This window comes from Zonotrichia leucophrys, chromosome 13 (genome assembly GCF_028769735.1).
Source record: "Zonotrichia leucophrys gambelii isolate GWCS_2022_RI chromosome 13, RI_Zleu_2.0, whole genome shotgun sequence".
Classification (NCBI taxonomy): domain Eukaryota; kingdom Metazoa; phylum Chordata; class Aves; order Passeriformes; family Passerellidae; genus Zonotrichia; species Zonotrichia leucophrys.
In genome coordinates this window covers 6,535,772-6,552,148 of record NC_088183.1, presented here as the reverse complement: position 1 = coordinate 6,552,148, position 16,377 = coordinate 6,535,772, and the positions used below count along the sequence as shown (strand labels likewise).

At 54.4% G+C, this 16,377-nt stretch overlaps 1 protein-coding gene across 2 annotated transcripts in view; it reads right to left on the bottom strand.

Moving 5' to 3' along the window:
- Nucleotides 1-5,051: 5,051 nt before the first annotated feature.
- The window catches only part of CAMK2A (calcium/calmodulin dependent protein kinase II alpha), a 31,639-nt gene continuing 20,313 nt past the window's right edge, over nt 5,052-16,377 (bottom strand). Inside the window, exons 13-19 of one of the 2 annotated variants that reach the window (XM_064724746.1) lie at nt 16,070-16,110; nt 11,378-11,410; nt 10,246-10,294; nt 8,863-8,938; nt 7,943-8,037; nt 7,363-7,600; nt 5,052-6,964 (exon numbers count right to left, since the gene is read on the bottom strand). In XM_064724746.1, coding sequence (XP_064580816.1) covers nt 7,368-7,600; nt 7,943-8,037; nt 8,863-8,938; nt 10,246-10,294; nt 11,378-11,410; nt 16,070-16,110 — 527 coding nt within the window. In that variant the 3' untranslated portion in view covers nt 5,052-6,964; nt 7,363-7,367. The remainder of the gene's footprint in view (nt 6,965-7,362; nt 7,601-7,942; nt 8,038-8,862; nt 8,939-10,245; nt 10,295-11,377; nt 11,411-16,069; nt 16,111-16,377) is intronic. The other variant, XM_064724745.1, reaches the window with a different exon arrangement.

Here is a 16,377-nt window from a genome sequence, read left to right as displayed (position 1 = left end):
TTCAGCTGGACCCAGTGTCTAAGGAGGAGCTGTGTCTATTGCCAAGGGAGATCCAAGATGCAGCCCCAGCCCTGGGGGCTGCTTTTCCCAGGGAAAGGAGAAGGGCTGGCTTTCAGTGTCTGTGTGTGATTTTTGGGGTAGATCAGCCCATGTCCCACCTCCTGCTGACACTGCTGGATGAGGCTGTTTGGACCTGGTGCTGCCAGTCCCCAACATCCCAGTGTCGTGCATGCCATGTGTCATCAGCTCACCCACACCTGTGTGACACAGCCCCTGCCTGGGTGATTTGGGGAGGTGTTCAGCATGGAAGAAAGGCACACCTAGAGCAGCTTCCAGGGCTTCTTATGCACATCTAGAGGGGCACAGCTCCTCCTCATCTTTTTTCTGCAAATTTTTATCCTGGTAAAAGACAAAACCATGGGACGAAGAGAAAAATGACAGTCTGTGTCAGGATTGTGGATGTGCTCCTGATGCACTGGGTCCAGCGCTGGCCTGAGCCTCCACAGTGAATTCTGTCAGGAGGCTGCAGTCTTCTTTCTCTACAGTACAGGAGATTTAATTATCGCCTTTGCCCCTCCAAGAGTGTAGGATCAGCTCCTACAGCTCCTCCTGCCTGCTCAGCTCCTCTTGTCCAGGGCTGCTGAGCTTATTTCTGGATGGCTGTGCCTTTCCTTTCTCCTGCAGGACCCCTGGTGGCTTTCCCCATCCTCCTCCCCATTATCTCCCATTGCTGCAGCCCGTGGGGTCCCCCAGCTCCAGCTGCCCCAGCTCTGTGGGGCTCTGGCAGCACAGCCATGGAGCACCTTGGGCTGCTGGCCCTGGGTTAATCATTAGAGCCCAGCCATAAAAGTGTGGCTGATGGAAAGCCCAGGCCATGGCGGCTGGGGAGCAGGGAGGGCCTGCCATAAACATTTATGGCCCCAATGAATGCCTTGCTCTAACCTTGACACTATTTGCTGAGCAGGAGGCCTCTGCAGGTCACGGTGCTGCCCAGCCATAGCTGTGGGTGCTGCAGGGAGCCCGGGCTGGGCTGGGTTTTGCTGGAGGAGCACACACAGGGCTCTCTGTGGGTGATGGACTCCGGGGTTTCATGATGGTGCTGCCAGCCGCAAAGCACCAGGAGAACAAGGAGAAACTGATGACTTCCCACAGCATGAAGCCACTCTGGGCTGACCAAGATGGTCCAGGCTCTGCTGTTTCTACCTGCAAAGTGTCCTCCCATATTCCCCAAATCCTCACAGCAATCCTGGGATCCTCAGGATTCTCCTTTGGTAGCTTCCATCACCCAGCACTGCGCTGCAGAGCGATGGGAAGAATGGAGCTGAGGCTGTGCCAGGATGTGGCTGGGAGGCAAAGCTGGCATTGAGGGAGGACACCAGGGCAAAAGGCAGTGGGGCAGTGGCACATCCAGAGGACACGTGTCCTGCACCATGCGTGGCTGCCCAGGGCTGGGGGGGATGCAGCAGAGGGAACATTCCAGTGCTGACACCTGCTGGGGCAAATGGCAGGGACAGGGGGCAAAGGGGCACACCAGGGCCTGCCGTGGAACAGGAACAGGGAATGTGGCAGCCTGACTCCAGTCCCCCTGAGGTACCAGCCCACCTACGTGAGCAAAGCCCAGCAGCTGCCCCTGGGAGCCCCCCAAACCCTCCCTGGACTTAGCTGGGGGTCCTGTGCCCCTCACCCTGTAGCATCAGCTCCCTCTAAACTCCCCCAAACTGCCCAGTGGGCACCCCCACCCCCATCTAGCTTGAACACCTGCTGGGGGCTCCCAGAGCCCTGCAGCACTGGGGTGGGTCAAAGACAAAGCTCTGTCCCTGGGAAAAGGGCTGGATGGCAACGAGCTGGGTCTGGGCAGGACCCTGAGCTCCCTGAAACCCTAGAGATGCTGCAGACCAGGGTGGGCAGTGTCCAGAGCACCCTGCAGGCAGCAGGGCAGCTGCAGCCCCTGCCCAAGGCCTGCTCTCAGCCCTGATGCTTTCGAGGACAGGAGTGCGGTGACGGAGGGACAGGGGGGTGGCAGACGGTCTGAGTCACTGCAGTGACGGAGAATCATCCGTTTCCATGCTCAGAAGTTGGTAGCTATTTATTGCACTTGAACACCAAGAATAAAACTGACACTCGCCCTCCCTCCCACACCCACCCCCACCCCGCTCCCCGTCCCTCCCCAAACAGAGCATCCGATTTGAGCAGTGATCATTCTGTTCACAGCCGCAGGTTCAGAAAAGACAAAGGAAAAGGAAACAAAATCAATCCTCCCCCACACCCCCCCCCCGCCCCAAGTTCCCACTGAATCCAACACGGTCACACTGCTCAACAGTTCGAGTGCACTTACAAAAAGAGAAGAGAAAGGCTTCAGCTGCAACCGTACGGACAAACAGACACAAGGGGACAGGCAGCTACCCCTCCCCGGGGCTTGATTTTTGTTACGTGACAAAGCTCGGTATACTCTGAATTATAATATATTTTCTGCAATCATCTTAAATAAATATTTCCATAGAGATTTCCTGTAAGTATATATATATTTTTATATATATATAATATATAAGAGAGATAGATCTCATTTTCTTTCCTTAAACCACTGTTAACATATTTTCCCTGCTTGTCCAAAAAATGTTACAAAAGCCCTAAAATTGTGCAACAATTAGAAAAAAGGGACAACAATCCAAAGAAGGAAGGAGCCACTCGATACAGTCCCCTCCACTGCTCCCTCTCTCCCACTCCCTGTTGATGACCTGCAGGAGGGAAGGAGATTCAGATCAATCTGGTGGCAGAGTGGCCACCAGCCCCTGCTCTGGTGTCCCCACAGCCTGCTCACATCTGGGTTTCCCTGTCTGACACGGATGGGACCTGCACCTTGGGACATGGGCAAGGGCGAGGTCTCCTGGCTGGAGGATCTGTGCAGCATCAAGAGCGTGGGGTACACCACAACCCATCCTGTGGTGGGGAAGAAGGGTCAGTCTGTCTCCTGGGGTGATCAGAGGATGTGATCTCCTGTTGGCAGACACTCTTGGTCCATGGGGCTCTGTGGCTGCCCCTCACACAGCACTGCAATCCCACCACGGGCTGCAGAGCCCACCGGGAGCTCCAGGTGGAAGGAGATGACTGCTGCCTGCTCCAGCTTCTGGAGATCCATGGGGCATCCATGGGAGGAGAGGCAGGTTGGGGGTCAGACAAGGACTTGGTGCCTGGCAGAAGGGGCATTTCATGTGGGTTTGAGGGGCTGGGGTGAGGAGGAGGGTGCCTGCTCCTCCAGCAAAGAGCAGAGGCCTCTTTGTCTTCCAGAGGGGCTACATCAGCAAGATGTGAGAAATGATGATGTTGCCAGTGGACCTTGGCAGCCAGGAAGGGAAAACAGGCAGCTCCCAAACCCACCTGTGGACCTGGGAGCTCGACACCACTACAGCAAGTGCCTCCAGTTAGACATCCCCTGTGGTCTGGGAGAGGAGGAAGAGAGGATGAGTTTGGAGGACTTCCGAGTTGGGTTTGACCCAGGCACCAGGAGACCAGAGGACAGGAGTTCTGTCTGTGCCAGGAAATGAAATGTGCCATAGCCTGATCTCCAGCCTTGAGGTGAATGGGACAGGAAGTCCATGGTGGTAAACTCCATCCCAACAAGGTGTCCCTGTCCATGTTGCTTATTAGGAACATCCCTGGACGTTGTCATTCCCAGAACCATGGTGGGGTTGTTGGGGCAAGGCCTGTTTGCATGTGTCAGGGACAGTGCCAACTGCTTAAAAGTAGAGATGTAAGAGCAGCATCCCTGGCTCTTCCAGCCAAAGAAGGATGGTGGAAACTTATTTATATAGCTTTCCTGCAAGTTTAGGAGAAATCAGCAAATGGGACGGAAGACAGAAACAGATGCTTTCCATGGATACTGAAAGAAAAGGTGGAGGTCCATCAGTGCTTGCTGAGATGCTCTGGAGATACAGGAACCCACTCTGGAGAAGCAGGGCAAGGTGGGGCAGAGACACCAGGCAGGACAGACCCCTAAAGTGCAGGTGCTTAATGCTGCCAGCGAGGGCATGTTGGGAAGTTGGGTCTTCCTTGGTCAGGCTGCAGCTTGACTGGAAGACTAGAATGAGTTTAAACTTCAGACTCTGCTTCCCTTGCAAAGGAGTGTTGCAAGGACATCCAGCTGCTTCCTGAGGAGATAATCTTAGGGAAATATCAAGGAGGAGAAACTCCCTCCAAAAAGACACCTCAAAGCCTTCCTGGGAGCCAAGATGCTTCTCCCTAGAAGTGACTGTGGGTTCTCAGTGAAAGGAGATTGTATCTACCCCAGCATCTCATCTGTTATTCCCAGGGAATCCCACCAGACCCCCAGTCCTTTCTCATAGCAGCTGCTGGAGCAGCTTGACCCTCACAGCCCATCCAATGTCCACAGCTATCAGCAGCTTCAAAACCAGGCTGTGATGGCATCTGCCCTTCAGCCCCCATGCAGAGCCCTGATATGATGTCCTCCATCATCATCCACCTTATACCAATTCCCAAAAATCCTCTTGACACCTGGAGAGCTTGGACATCAGAAGGCGGATGACACTGACCACGACTGGCTTCAGAGCCAGCTCTGGAGAGGGAGAGAGAGAACTGTGAAAGAGCTGAGTCCTTCCTTTAAAAATTAAAAAAAACTTCAGCACTACATGACTACAGGAAGAAAAACAGATCTGTAAAAACACCCAAACTCTACCTTAAAAGTTAATCCTTTCCCTGCATGGATTTCCCTGCTTTGGGGAACTCTTGCAAGCCTATGGTGCACAAAGGCATGGGGAACCCCATGGGCACCCATGGATCAGCTCTGTGATTTGCCCCCAAAAAGGCATCTCCTACAAACATCACCAGCAGCCATCACACTGCTGGCACAGAGGAACACACCAAAACACTTCTCAGGGCCTGTCCGCGCCCCAGCAGTTTAGATTTCTTCCCCTCCATCCAGTGGGAAAATATTTTTGCAGTCTGCAAGGACGCAGCTGCATTTGGCATGGTGGCTGTCCCTGCCTCAACAGAGAGCAAAGCATTCAAAACCACAGAAAAGGCAAAATACACACTCAGAATTTACATGGAGGAATAATTTCCTCTATTTTTTTCCTTTTTTTTCCTTTTTCCTTTTTTTTTTAGATCCAAAACAAGCAGTTTTTGTTCATTTCTTTGTTTTTCAACACACGCACCGTCTAGAAAGTTAAACACCATGCAGACAAAGAGAGTGGAGCTAGAAAGTACCCCGGGGCAGCAGTGCTGCAGGAGCCTCACACCACTGAGTGAAGAGGCTCCAATCAGGAAAAAGAGAATGTGAAATGGAAGAATTGCCAGAAGAACACCCACCCTCAGACCTCTACCTGATGGCAAAGAGGCGAGACCAACATTCCCCTTCTCGGCCATGTTTTCTGTCCTGAAAGCCACATGTTGGTGGCACTCCCAAAGCCACCACTGTGGTTTGCCCTGCGGGAAGACCCATGGGGTGCAGGAAGGTGCCACGGTGATGTGGGTGCCCCTGGAGATGGGAGCCCCTGGAGATGGGGGCTCCTGGAGATGGGTGCCTTTGCCACCCAACGCTGCAGGACAGAATGGGACAAGCCACCACGGTGTGAGAGGAGGGGGCTGGCAGCCGTGGGACCCCTGGCAGGAGCATCGTGGCAGAACAACCCCACTTCAAATGTAAACGCACTGAAAAAACAGCAACCCCTGAAAATCCCCCCTCCCGCCCCACTTAAACAGTTGAATGTTTCTAGTTATTACATAAAGATCCATTTCAGCAAATACTCAAAATCAAGTTACGAAATACACGGTAGGTTGGTTTGTTTTCCCTATAAAAAGGCATGCGCTCAAAGGAGAAGACAGCGAAAGGCTCGTTTGTTGTCGTTGAAGCACAATCAGATTCTGCAGTTTGTCACTAAAGCTTGCATTCCTTGTTGTCGCTGGAAGGAGTCACGGGGGCCATGGAGGTTGGTGCCCCGAGCCAGCAGCCAGCTCGGCTGCCCCCATCCCATCCTGGGAGCTGGGAGCAAGGGAACGCCAGTGCTGTGTGTGGGGGGCAGGGGTGGGTGCTGGGGTAAAGGATCCAGGCTGGGTGGTGGGTGAGGAGGAGGCTGCAGGGGCAATGCTGCCGCCCAGACATGGATGGGAGAGCCCCAGCTCCCGTCTGTGCTGATGGGAAGCAGTTGTCATTCTCCTCCTCTCTTCTCCCAGCATCGCCAGTCTCTGCTCCAAAGGGAGAAGGGAGGAAGAAGGGAGAGCATCCTTCTTGGCACAGCAGTTGCCCTGGAACCAGGGTGCAAACCTACTTGCTCTCCTGGGAAGGAGCCAGCCTATGCTGGGAAGAGAAAATGAACAGATAGTCTTTACTCACCCATCCAAACACGGCCCTCCTTGCACAGGTACGCATGAAAAATGGACTTGGCAAATGGATTGAGTTGCAGTTCCCTGGATGAGGCTGCTGGGAAGCAGGAACTTGGGTTGGGAGCAGGCAGGAGTCATGGCAGCAGACAGGGACCTTGATAGCAGCAAAGCAAAATCCACCAGCACGCAGGGAGGATGCAGCAGAGAGCGGCTCAAAACTGCCCCCCTTTCCTCGGAGGGCTTCCAGCAGGGGTGGGAATGGAAGTGGATGATGAGCCTGAGCCCAGTTCAGGAGATGTGCTGAGTGAGGAGGCCACCAATGCTGTGCAGCCGATGAGGGGGGCCTGTACACGGCCAGATGCTTGGGTTTGAGTTCATGGTTTCTCTTGTTCTGGTTCATGCAGAGGAGGGGGCCCAGTGCCGTGACCCTGGCAGGGTGGGGGTTGATGGATGCTTGTGCTGCACTGGCGGGGCTGTCGTGTGTGTGCGGTGAGAAGCGAGGGGTTATTCCAGCGGGAACCAAGCAGCAGAGCCAACAGCCAAAGTCCCGTAGGTGAACATGTCGGAGGGGGTCTCCCCTTGGTAGTCAGTCAGTGACAAACCCAGCACGGGCAGGGCCACACTTCAGCTGCAAAACACAAACCGGGAAGAGCCGGAATTCGCTTTGACGACCCCTTTGGCAGAGCATCCCTCTCCCTATTGCTATCCCACAGCAATCAGCCATCTCCCCACCACAGATCCTCAGGAGAGGATCCCACCTCCTGGGAGCTGCAGTGTGCCCACCCTATCCCTCGTGCCCTGCCCCTGGATGATCAGAGGGATTACTGTGGTAGGACTGAGGGCGCGCCAGATCTGTGGAAGTGAACAATCTGCCATTTGCCATCCCAGCGGTGGCAGATGCATCCCTCTCACCATTGCTATCCCACAGCAATCAGCCATCTCCCCACAGCACAGGATCCTACCTCCTGTGAGCCGCAGTGTGCCCACCCCAAGCCCTCCCCATCCCTCGTGCCCCTGGATGCTCACAGGGATTACTGCGGTAGGACCGAGGGCGCGCCGGATCTGTGGAAGTGAACAATCTGCCATTTGCCATCCCGGCGGTGCCAGATGCGGGTCTCCTCGGACTGGGCAGTGCGGGGGATCCCTCCAGAGTCCACATACTGCGTGATGCGGATGTAGGCAATGCAGGCAGACTCGTCCCCCATCAGGTGGATGTGGGGGTTCAGGATCGTCGTGTGCACAGGTTTGCTGTTCCGAGACCACACTGGAGAGGGGACAAGCACAAGTGGATTCAGGCAGGGGAAGGAGTTTGGGTGGCTCTTGCTCAGGGTGGCAGCAATGTTGGAAGGGGAGACGCTTGTGTTAAGCTCTCTGCTTGATGGGGCTGAGTAAATGCTGTACAGGTGGATTCAGGATGGGTCGATCTAGAAAACAGCTAACCCAACAACCTGTACAGATACCTGGCCCCAGGTGACCTAACACCTCCTGCTGGGATTTTCTAGATCAGCCAGAGATGCTCCCCCAGCAACCCTAGCCCTATTCCCTCCCTCTTGACAGGCACCTGGGAGGTGGGAAGGGTCCCTCACAAAGCAAGTGAGCTGCTTACAGTTTTCAAAGTAGAATCGGTGGAAATCCAGGCCTTCCACAAGGTTGCCCAGAGCCTCAGGCTCAAATGCAGTCATTCCAGGGTCACACATCTTCCTGGGGAGCCAGGAAAGGGAGAGAAAAGGGAGAGGTTATCTCACCACTTCTGGCATGAGAGCCTGAAGAACTCAAATGCCTTCTGATTGGGATGGCTCCCTCAGCCTGAGGCTGAGGAGTGTCTGCACCAGTGAGTAATTATAGCAAAAATCTGACCTCAACCCTGCATTCTACCCAACACACCTCCCCTCCTGCCCACTAACTGTAGCCAAGGCCCCACCAAAGCAGGGTGCCTGCTCCATCAGTCACGCTCTGCAATTAAACCTCCTCAAACATTGTCATCATCTTTACAGAAAAGGAAGACATCAGGAAAAAAGCTCGTATTATCTGCTCTGTGTCAAAATATCCCTGCTGCGATCCTCTGAGGCAGGGATGACAACCTACACTCACTCAGACATCACTAATTACATCAGCCTTGGACACAGAAGAGGTGTACTCTGAACAGCATCAGCTCAACAAGCAGAAATCATCTACACTTCAGAGCAGCCTGTGGCAATCTGGATATAATGGATTCCATGGATACAAACACTTCTTTTGCCATAAGTCATGTTTACAATTATTTCTCTTTCTGCAAAACAAAAATTGGGCTCATCTGTGACAGTGAGACCAGAGAACTGTGGCCAGCTGAGCACAAGAGCAGCATCAGGCTCAGAAACTGATGTCTCCCTCTTCTCTTGGATGGTGTCCACTCTTTCCCACAACATCAACCTTGTCACCCTGCCCTGGGCAGCAGTAAAATCTCCTGGGCAGCACTGTAAGTGTGTGAGACCCTGGCCTGGGAGGCTGAGCCCTCACCCAGCCCAAACCCACACTGGGCACACTCACGTGTAGGACTCGAAGTCGCCATTGCTTATTGCTTCAATCAGCTGCTCTGTGACTTTAATGATCTCTTGCTTCCGTACTGTTGGTTTAAAGAGAAAAGGGAAATAAAAGGATAAAACAAACCAGAAGTAGGCACTGGTCTTACCATATTGGTGAGATATTTTTATCTCATTGGAAACAGACCACAGGATGTGAGGGGATTTTGGAAAATGTACAGGGAAAAAGCAGGAGAGCAACTGGGGAGAGAGACATGGAGAAGGGCTCTTCATCTCCAGATTTTCAAAGCCAGGGCAAAACTGAAAATGCCTGTAATTTCCTAAAGGGCCAAAGGCTTAATCACCAACTGGGAAGATACCCTCAGCCCAAAAGTTGGGACAAGCTGGTCTTGACTGAAAAACCTTGCCAAGCTGGGACCCTCTACCCCATGAAGTCACAGCAGAGGCCAGCTAGCGCAAGTTGGACCAAGGATGCTCTCACCTTCTTTTTGAAATGGGAGGAGACAGTCTCAGAAGGGAGGAAAATGGGGGAGTGACATGTGCAGCCACCCCAGGAGATACAAGAAGGGACCCTGCAAAGGGCACAGAACTGTGCAGCCTCTGCCAGAGATTCCAGGCACTGCTGGTTCGTCTGGGAAGGGATGGGCTGCAAGAGTGGCTTTGGGGCTCCCAGGCATGCAGGAGGAACTGTCAGAGGTAACCCTGGGCTTATTAACAAAGCTCTGCTTCAAATGCAAATTGTCATCGTGCTTGACTTTTTTTTCCTTTGCATTGTGACTCATGAAAGGAGAGGGAGCGTGTTCCTAGGAGCTGTTCACAAAGGCGAGGGAATCCCATCACTTCCTGAGCACCACCTGCCTCCACAGCCAGGCCCAAGGAGACCCTCTCCAGGAGGACAAGTTGTCCCATGAGCTCTCATGTCAGGCCAAAGTCCATTTTGCTTTGTGCCGAGATCACTTCATCGAGAGACTTTACAAATTAACACGGATAAATTATTCCCTGGGTTATTCTTAGAAAGCTGCCTCTGGCAGGCAGGCAGGCAGGCAGGCAGCAGACAGGGATTTCCCCTGGAGGCTTTTCCCAAAGGGAAGCTTATTTTAAAAGAGCAGCCAGGCTGCTATCCCTGCAGATTTCTGCCATTTCCACACCTGCTTTCAGGGGACATCCCTGTTCATGGGAGCACCTCGCTCCTCACCAGCAGTGCCCCAGCTGCTCATGTCAGCAATCCAGCAATGAAACCACCTGATGAGTTAAAGCAACTTCTGACAGGCCCTGAGGCAGCTTGATGGTGGTGGGTTTTGCTGTGGCAAATATCTCATGAGGGGTGGCCAGACCCATGGGCACCCGTCCAAAACAATCTGCCCACCTTCCCACTCGCCCTCACTGGTACCTTTGGTGTCTTCATCCTCAATGGTGGTGTTGGTGCTCTCCGATGATTCCTGAGCAAAGAACAGAAAGGAGACATGGCGTGGTGAGGAGAGCTTTCCCGCCGTGACAGATGTGCTCGTGTGTTCGACAGCCCCCCGAGTCTGACCCCACAGCTCAACTGTGCCAACAGACAGAAACCAAGGAAACGCCAGCAGGTCCAACCTGTCCTCAAGCACAGCTCTAGGGCAGCACTGGCAGAGCCCTCCCTGACCTCCACTCCTTGTGGCCAAGGGCACAAGAGGTGGGCTGTGGAGGGTCTCGTAGGAACGGCGCTGCCTTTCCTACGGACACCTGTGGGGACAGAGATGGGGGCAGGTCCAGGGGCCATGTGGAGGGTTCCTAGGAGCGTTGCCGGAGGGGCAGGGAGAGGGGCTGTGCAGGGGTGGAAGACACCATGTTGACTGTACAATAAAGAGAGAGATGTACAAATTAACAGCGAGAAGGAGCTGGGATGAGAAAGAGGGGACTGTGCAGGAGTGAGAGAGACCACACTGACCGCAGAGTAGGGAGAGAAATGTACAATAAAACAGTGCTTCCAAGACCCACATGGACCACTGAAGGCTGAGACACAGCTCTTTCAAGAAACAGCTGAGCACTACACAGATTTGGGGGGAGAGGGGTACTGACCCCCCGTCTCTCTCCGGGAGCCTCATCAAGGCAACTCTGCTAGCGGAGCTAGAGCAATGGCTCTGCTAGCTCTTCCCAGCAGAGCCTTGCTTGTGTATTACCCAGAAGACCCCGATGTAGGTTGGCAAGGTGTCCCATGACCATACAGTCCCCGCAGAGGCATGGAAGGTGTTTCTCCAAGGCTCCTTGGACCGATGCAGCCTGCAGACCTGAGTCAGGAGAACTGGGAGAAACGGCATGAGAACCCATCAGCAAGAACCAGGGCTGGCTTCCCACCAGCTGGTGGCCAGCGAGGGCCTGCACCAACCCTGTTAATGGGGTTTGTGGGTGATACGGCTTTGAGGATGTTCCCTCCAACCCCGCTGTCCCTTCTTCCCTACCCCGAGGTAACTTCCAAAAGCGGGGGAAGCTGGAACATGTGGAGAGGCCCAGCAATATCGGCATTTAGGAAGACGAAGGACACTCACCATTAACTGAACGCTGGAACTGGACTTTCTTTTCTGGAAAAACAAGGAGAAGAGATGGAACAGGAAGAGACACAGAGTGAGAAAGGCTGAGAGCAGCACACGAAAGGCAGCAGCTCCTGAGCCACCCTTCTTGGTCCTCATGGGCAAATGAAAGGCGCAGAGGGACTCATTGTTCCTGTGGGGACGTGCCGCTGGCTGCAGTGTTGGTGGTGACTTGCCAGCTCCCTCCCCACATTCCTGCCAGCACTTTTCTCTCCTGACCTGCCACAATCTCTGAGGTTACTCATCCCAGGGACCTGGCTAGTCCAAAAGGGAATCCCCTAGGAGTCACTGACCACTCTGGTGGCCTGTGGCCAGGCCAGCAAGCTCACAGGAACAGAAGCAGTGTGCTGAAAAGCTAAGGCAGCTTCACCACAGCCCTGTGCCCAGTGTGAATGCTCTACTGACTTCTCTGGATCTCTGGGTGCATCTGCTGATGGCACTGACTGCTGTGGAGACACTCCTTTGAAACTAGACCAGTCCTAAAATGGCTGGTTTAAGGCCAGAAAGGCGCTAAGGCCTCAAGGCAGGCTCACAGTGTGGGAAGCAGTCCTGAGCACAGCTCCAGTGCTTTAAATCAGGACTCCAAAGAGAAGACTTGCATATTTATCTCCATCCTTGACCACTACCACTAGATCTTAAGGTTTTTGAGTTGGATGACCCCATATCCACTTTTCTGCTTGCAATCCCAAACTACTTCTGGACTCTCCTTCCTTACTGTGCTCTGCTCCCCATCTCCATCTTTAATTTAGCTGGGAGACAGGAGGACATGCCTGCTGACCTCATAGCCCTTCTGCACCTCTGGCTCCCAGGGAATGAAGCCCAGTGTGCGTCAGGGAATACCAACGTGCAGAAATAAGAATCTGCAGTGCCAAATAACAAAGTGCTGTACCAGCATATTTAACAAGGCACCAGCTGTGCCTGCCCTGCAGAGGGAAAAGCAGCACACACTGTGCAAATCTCTTGGAAAAGCCCATAGAGCGCCCCATTAGGGTGCGTGGGTGGGCTACAGCATAAAAACTGATGATATCCATTCTCCCTCATTGCTCCTTCCATACCCTAACTGACTCCCACCAGCATCCTCAGTGAGTTTCCCCCTCAGAGAATTGCTGCTCTCCCCTTCCTTGCTAGGTCATAGAATCATGGAATCACAGAGTGGTTTGGATTGGAAGGGACCTTAAAGATCTCTCCAGTTCCCAGTAGACCAGGTTGCTCAGAGCCCCTTCTAACCTGGCCTTGAACACTTCCAGGGATGGAGCACCCACACTTCTCTGAACAATTTGTTCCAGTGCCTCAACACTCTCACAATAAATAATTTCTTCCTTATATCCAATCTAAACCTGCCCTTTATCTGTGTGAAGCCGTTCCCCGTGTTCTGGAACTCCATGTCCTTGTCCAAAGTCCCTCTCCAGCACTCTTGTAACCTCTTTAGGCACTGGGCCATCTCTCATCCTTCCTTCACAAAAAAAATAATATGTCCTAAAGGGAAGAGGGAGCTGTGGTATTTTGTCAGGAACCTCATGGAGAAAGGGAGCCACTGGAGCTGGGCTGTTGCAGGAAGGACTGACAGCTTCTGCTACCCAAGGACATGAGACGGGGCAGCAAACTGCAGAGATTTCAGACACCACAGAATGCAACACAAAGCAGTGACTGCACCGAGTCTGGACATACAGTGACAGGATGGGACACGGGGCAGTGAGCTCTCAGCCCAGGACGGGACAGGATGTGACACGGGGCAGGGATTCCATCGGTTTACAATGGGACAAATGTGACACTACACAGGGCAGTGAGAGTATCATAGCTGCTGGCACCAGAGGGCCTCCCCTGGATCCCAGAGCAGGGCTCCAGGGGGAATTCTGGTCCCAGGAATGCTTTTAGTAGGTGAGGAATTTCCTCAGGAGGGTGAGTTTTGAGCCCTCTGAGCCTGGGCTGGCTCCGTGCTGGTGTGGAGGGCTGTGCAGACAGGCCAGAGGGCAGCTGCAGCTGCCTGCTGCCCCACCAGCCCAGCTTTGGGCAGGAAAGGCAGGGCTGGCTGCCTGGGATCTGCCTGCTCCTGTGGGGATGGGCAGGAGAGGCAGGGCTGGCTGCCTGGGGTCTGCCTGCTCTCATGAGGATGGCCAGTCCAGCACGTTACTCCAAGTGGGGACACCACTCTCCTGACAGTACCCACACCATGTGGCCCTGCTCTAAGCAGGCAGGACCATTCCCTTCCCACCGTGCCAACCACTCAAGGCAGGCTTCCAGGTTTCTACCTTGCTTTTCCAGCCAGTTAAATAAATTAACACTGCTCAGCAGTGTCCTGACATTTGCTGGTTGCCCAGTGGGCCATTACAGCTTCACCCACAACACCCAACGTCTCTGTGAATGAGTTATGCTGCAGTTCCCCCAGGCTGAGCATGGAAATGAGAGGTGGGGATGGTTATGCTGAAGGTGGACAATGCAAGGAAGCTGTTGGGAGTGTTGTCTCTACCTTGTCTTCTCCTCCTGCACCTTCCTGGCCATCTAGCCAAGCTGTCTCCCATTACTTGTTGAAAAGAGGGCAATAAAAAAGCAAATTCATTCTCAGAGTTTGTCCACATTCTTCAGATGAGTGCTGGTGGGTAGGCTGCACTTGGAATGAAGCCTCATCATCTGCTCACTTCTGGCCAGCGAGGGCTGAGGGCTGGGGATGCAAACCAGCCTCTCTGATCCTGCTCTGAAACCAGACTCTCCTCACTGAGTTTCAGTGAAGAGCCAGAAGGTTGTTCACCCAAACAAGCTATTTTGCTGCAATAGGAAGTGCTTCTTTTCCCAGGATAATGTCTGCCCTCAAAGCTCCTTTGAAGTCCAGCAGTGAGCATCATTAGCAAGATGGGCTGGCAAATAGTTGTCTATAACAACATAAAAATTCAAAACTGTGCCTTTTTGCTGGAAAATTAGATTCAGGACTGTGCCTGATGAAGCCTCTTCATCCAGCAATCTCTCCTTTAATAGGTTAAAAATGCATCTTCTGTTTGGTCTCACCTGTGCTCCAGCAAGGAGCTTATACCAAGTCAGCTCTACCTGTGGTGCCACATCTTAGGTGACTCTCAGAAGCAACCAGGACCTCAGAGCAGCAGAGGACAGGCCAGCAGTGGCTGGCACAGGGGGTGTTGTGACTACCCTGGGATCTGCCAGCCCCAGCCCTATTAATTCTGTTCTGGGAGTCTCCTGATATCCTGACAGCCCAAAGTAATGTCCTCTCAGAGCCATCCAGGCCATCAGCCTCATGCTGCAGAACAACACTGCATGGCTAGAATGGCCTCTCATGAAGCTGAGCCCAGGTTGAAGGGTTGTGCATGGTCTCAGTCCTTGCAGGCTTCTCCTGTCCCACATGCTGGGTCTGGGAAGAGTGAGAGAAACACACACCATCCCTGGACTGTCCAGCTTCACCAACCATCCGTACTGAGGAAGGAAGAAGCTGGCTGAGTGCTCTGCTCTTCCAAAACCCTGCACCTGTCACAGCCCAACAGTTGGGTCCCTGCAAAAGGGCAGGAGAAGGTTCTGTAGGTTTTCCCAGCAAAGGGACCCTATGGAGGAGGAAGAGGAGCCACACTGCAGTCGGGCTCCCAAAGCTCTGCCTGATGGAGGATGTCATCACGATGGAGGATGTCACCACACCAGCTCTCCTTGCTGAGTGATCCATTGTATTTATGAAGGGAGCAGGTAAGGAGAGAAGGATCCTCACATGGACCATTCCTTCCTGCAGGAGGAGTTTAACAGAGCTCAATAACCACTGCTATCCACCAAACCTCCATGTCACCAGAAACAGCAGAATTCTGCTGCCACCTTGTCCTGGAGCAGTGCTGCACCCCACTTCGGAGGGGCTGATGAACCTGCAGGCTCTGCAGCCCAAGAAACAAGATCCACCAAGCACCAACTTGCTTTTAGAGCATCACCAAGCCATTTACTCTGTCGAAGCACCACCACGTTTGTTTGCTGTCTGCACTGGGCACAGGGGACAAGCAGCACTGTGAATTTAACCACTGTGAAGGTGGTTAAATTCGCCCCCGTGTCACCCAGCAGCACACCAGCCCTTGGCACAGGATGGGGCAGGAACTGGGACCAGCCTCACCAGCTGCAGCAGGACGCCCATGCTGAGCCAGCAGGAGGTGAGGCCACCCATCCCGCTAGAGAGCTGCTGTTGGAGCCATGGACCTGGGCTGCAAAGCCGCCTCCTGCTGTCCCCTGTCCTGGTCCAGCCTCTGCCTCTCCCCCTCCCGGGGGGCAGCGAGGGACACCAGGATACTGCCGGCACTGAAACAGCAGCGGGTTCCCGCAGCGCTCCCTCCATCCAGCACCAGCCCTCGCCCCTGCGCCGCCAAGCCTCCTGTGCACTGCCTGCGCTGGCAGCAGCCCGGGGACACACCGGGGACACACCGGGACAGCCGAGCCAGCAGCTGCCCTTTAAAGCGCGGGGTGCAGCAGGGACTGCCGAGCGGAGAGCACGGGCACAGCACGGAGCCCCCAGGGCCAGCGGGGCACGGGAACGCTCACCGCCGGCACGGCACGGCACGGCACGGCACGGCACGGCACAGGGACCCCCGGCACGGCACAGGGACCCCGGCACAGGGACCCCCGGCACCGCCCGGCAGCACCGGGGCAGGCAGCACAGGGCACCGGGACTCAGCTTACCTTCACGCCGTCATTCTTCTTGTTGCCACCACTTTTGCCTCCTGGAGAGAGGAGGAAGGAGATTAGCAGAGCCAGGCAGGGCACCAGGACCAGGAGGGCGAGGATCAGCAGCATGGTGCCGGGTGCCAGGGCGGCGGGAGCCCCCGGCCCGGCTGCTGGGGCTCGTCTTCTCTCCAGCAATCACCGCTGCACCCGTGGCAGCTCAGGGGCGACCTTGCCAGCGTTGTCCTGTCCTACCGCAGCTCTTGGCCCGGGGCATGACCCGATCCTAACGTCACGCCAAGTGCCCGGGGCGGCTGGAGGGGCTG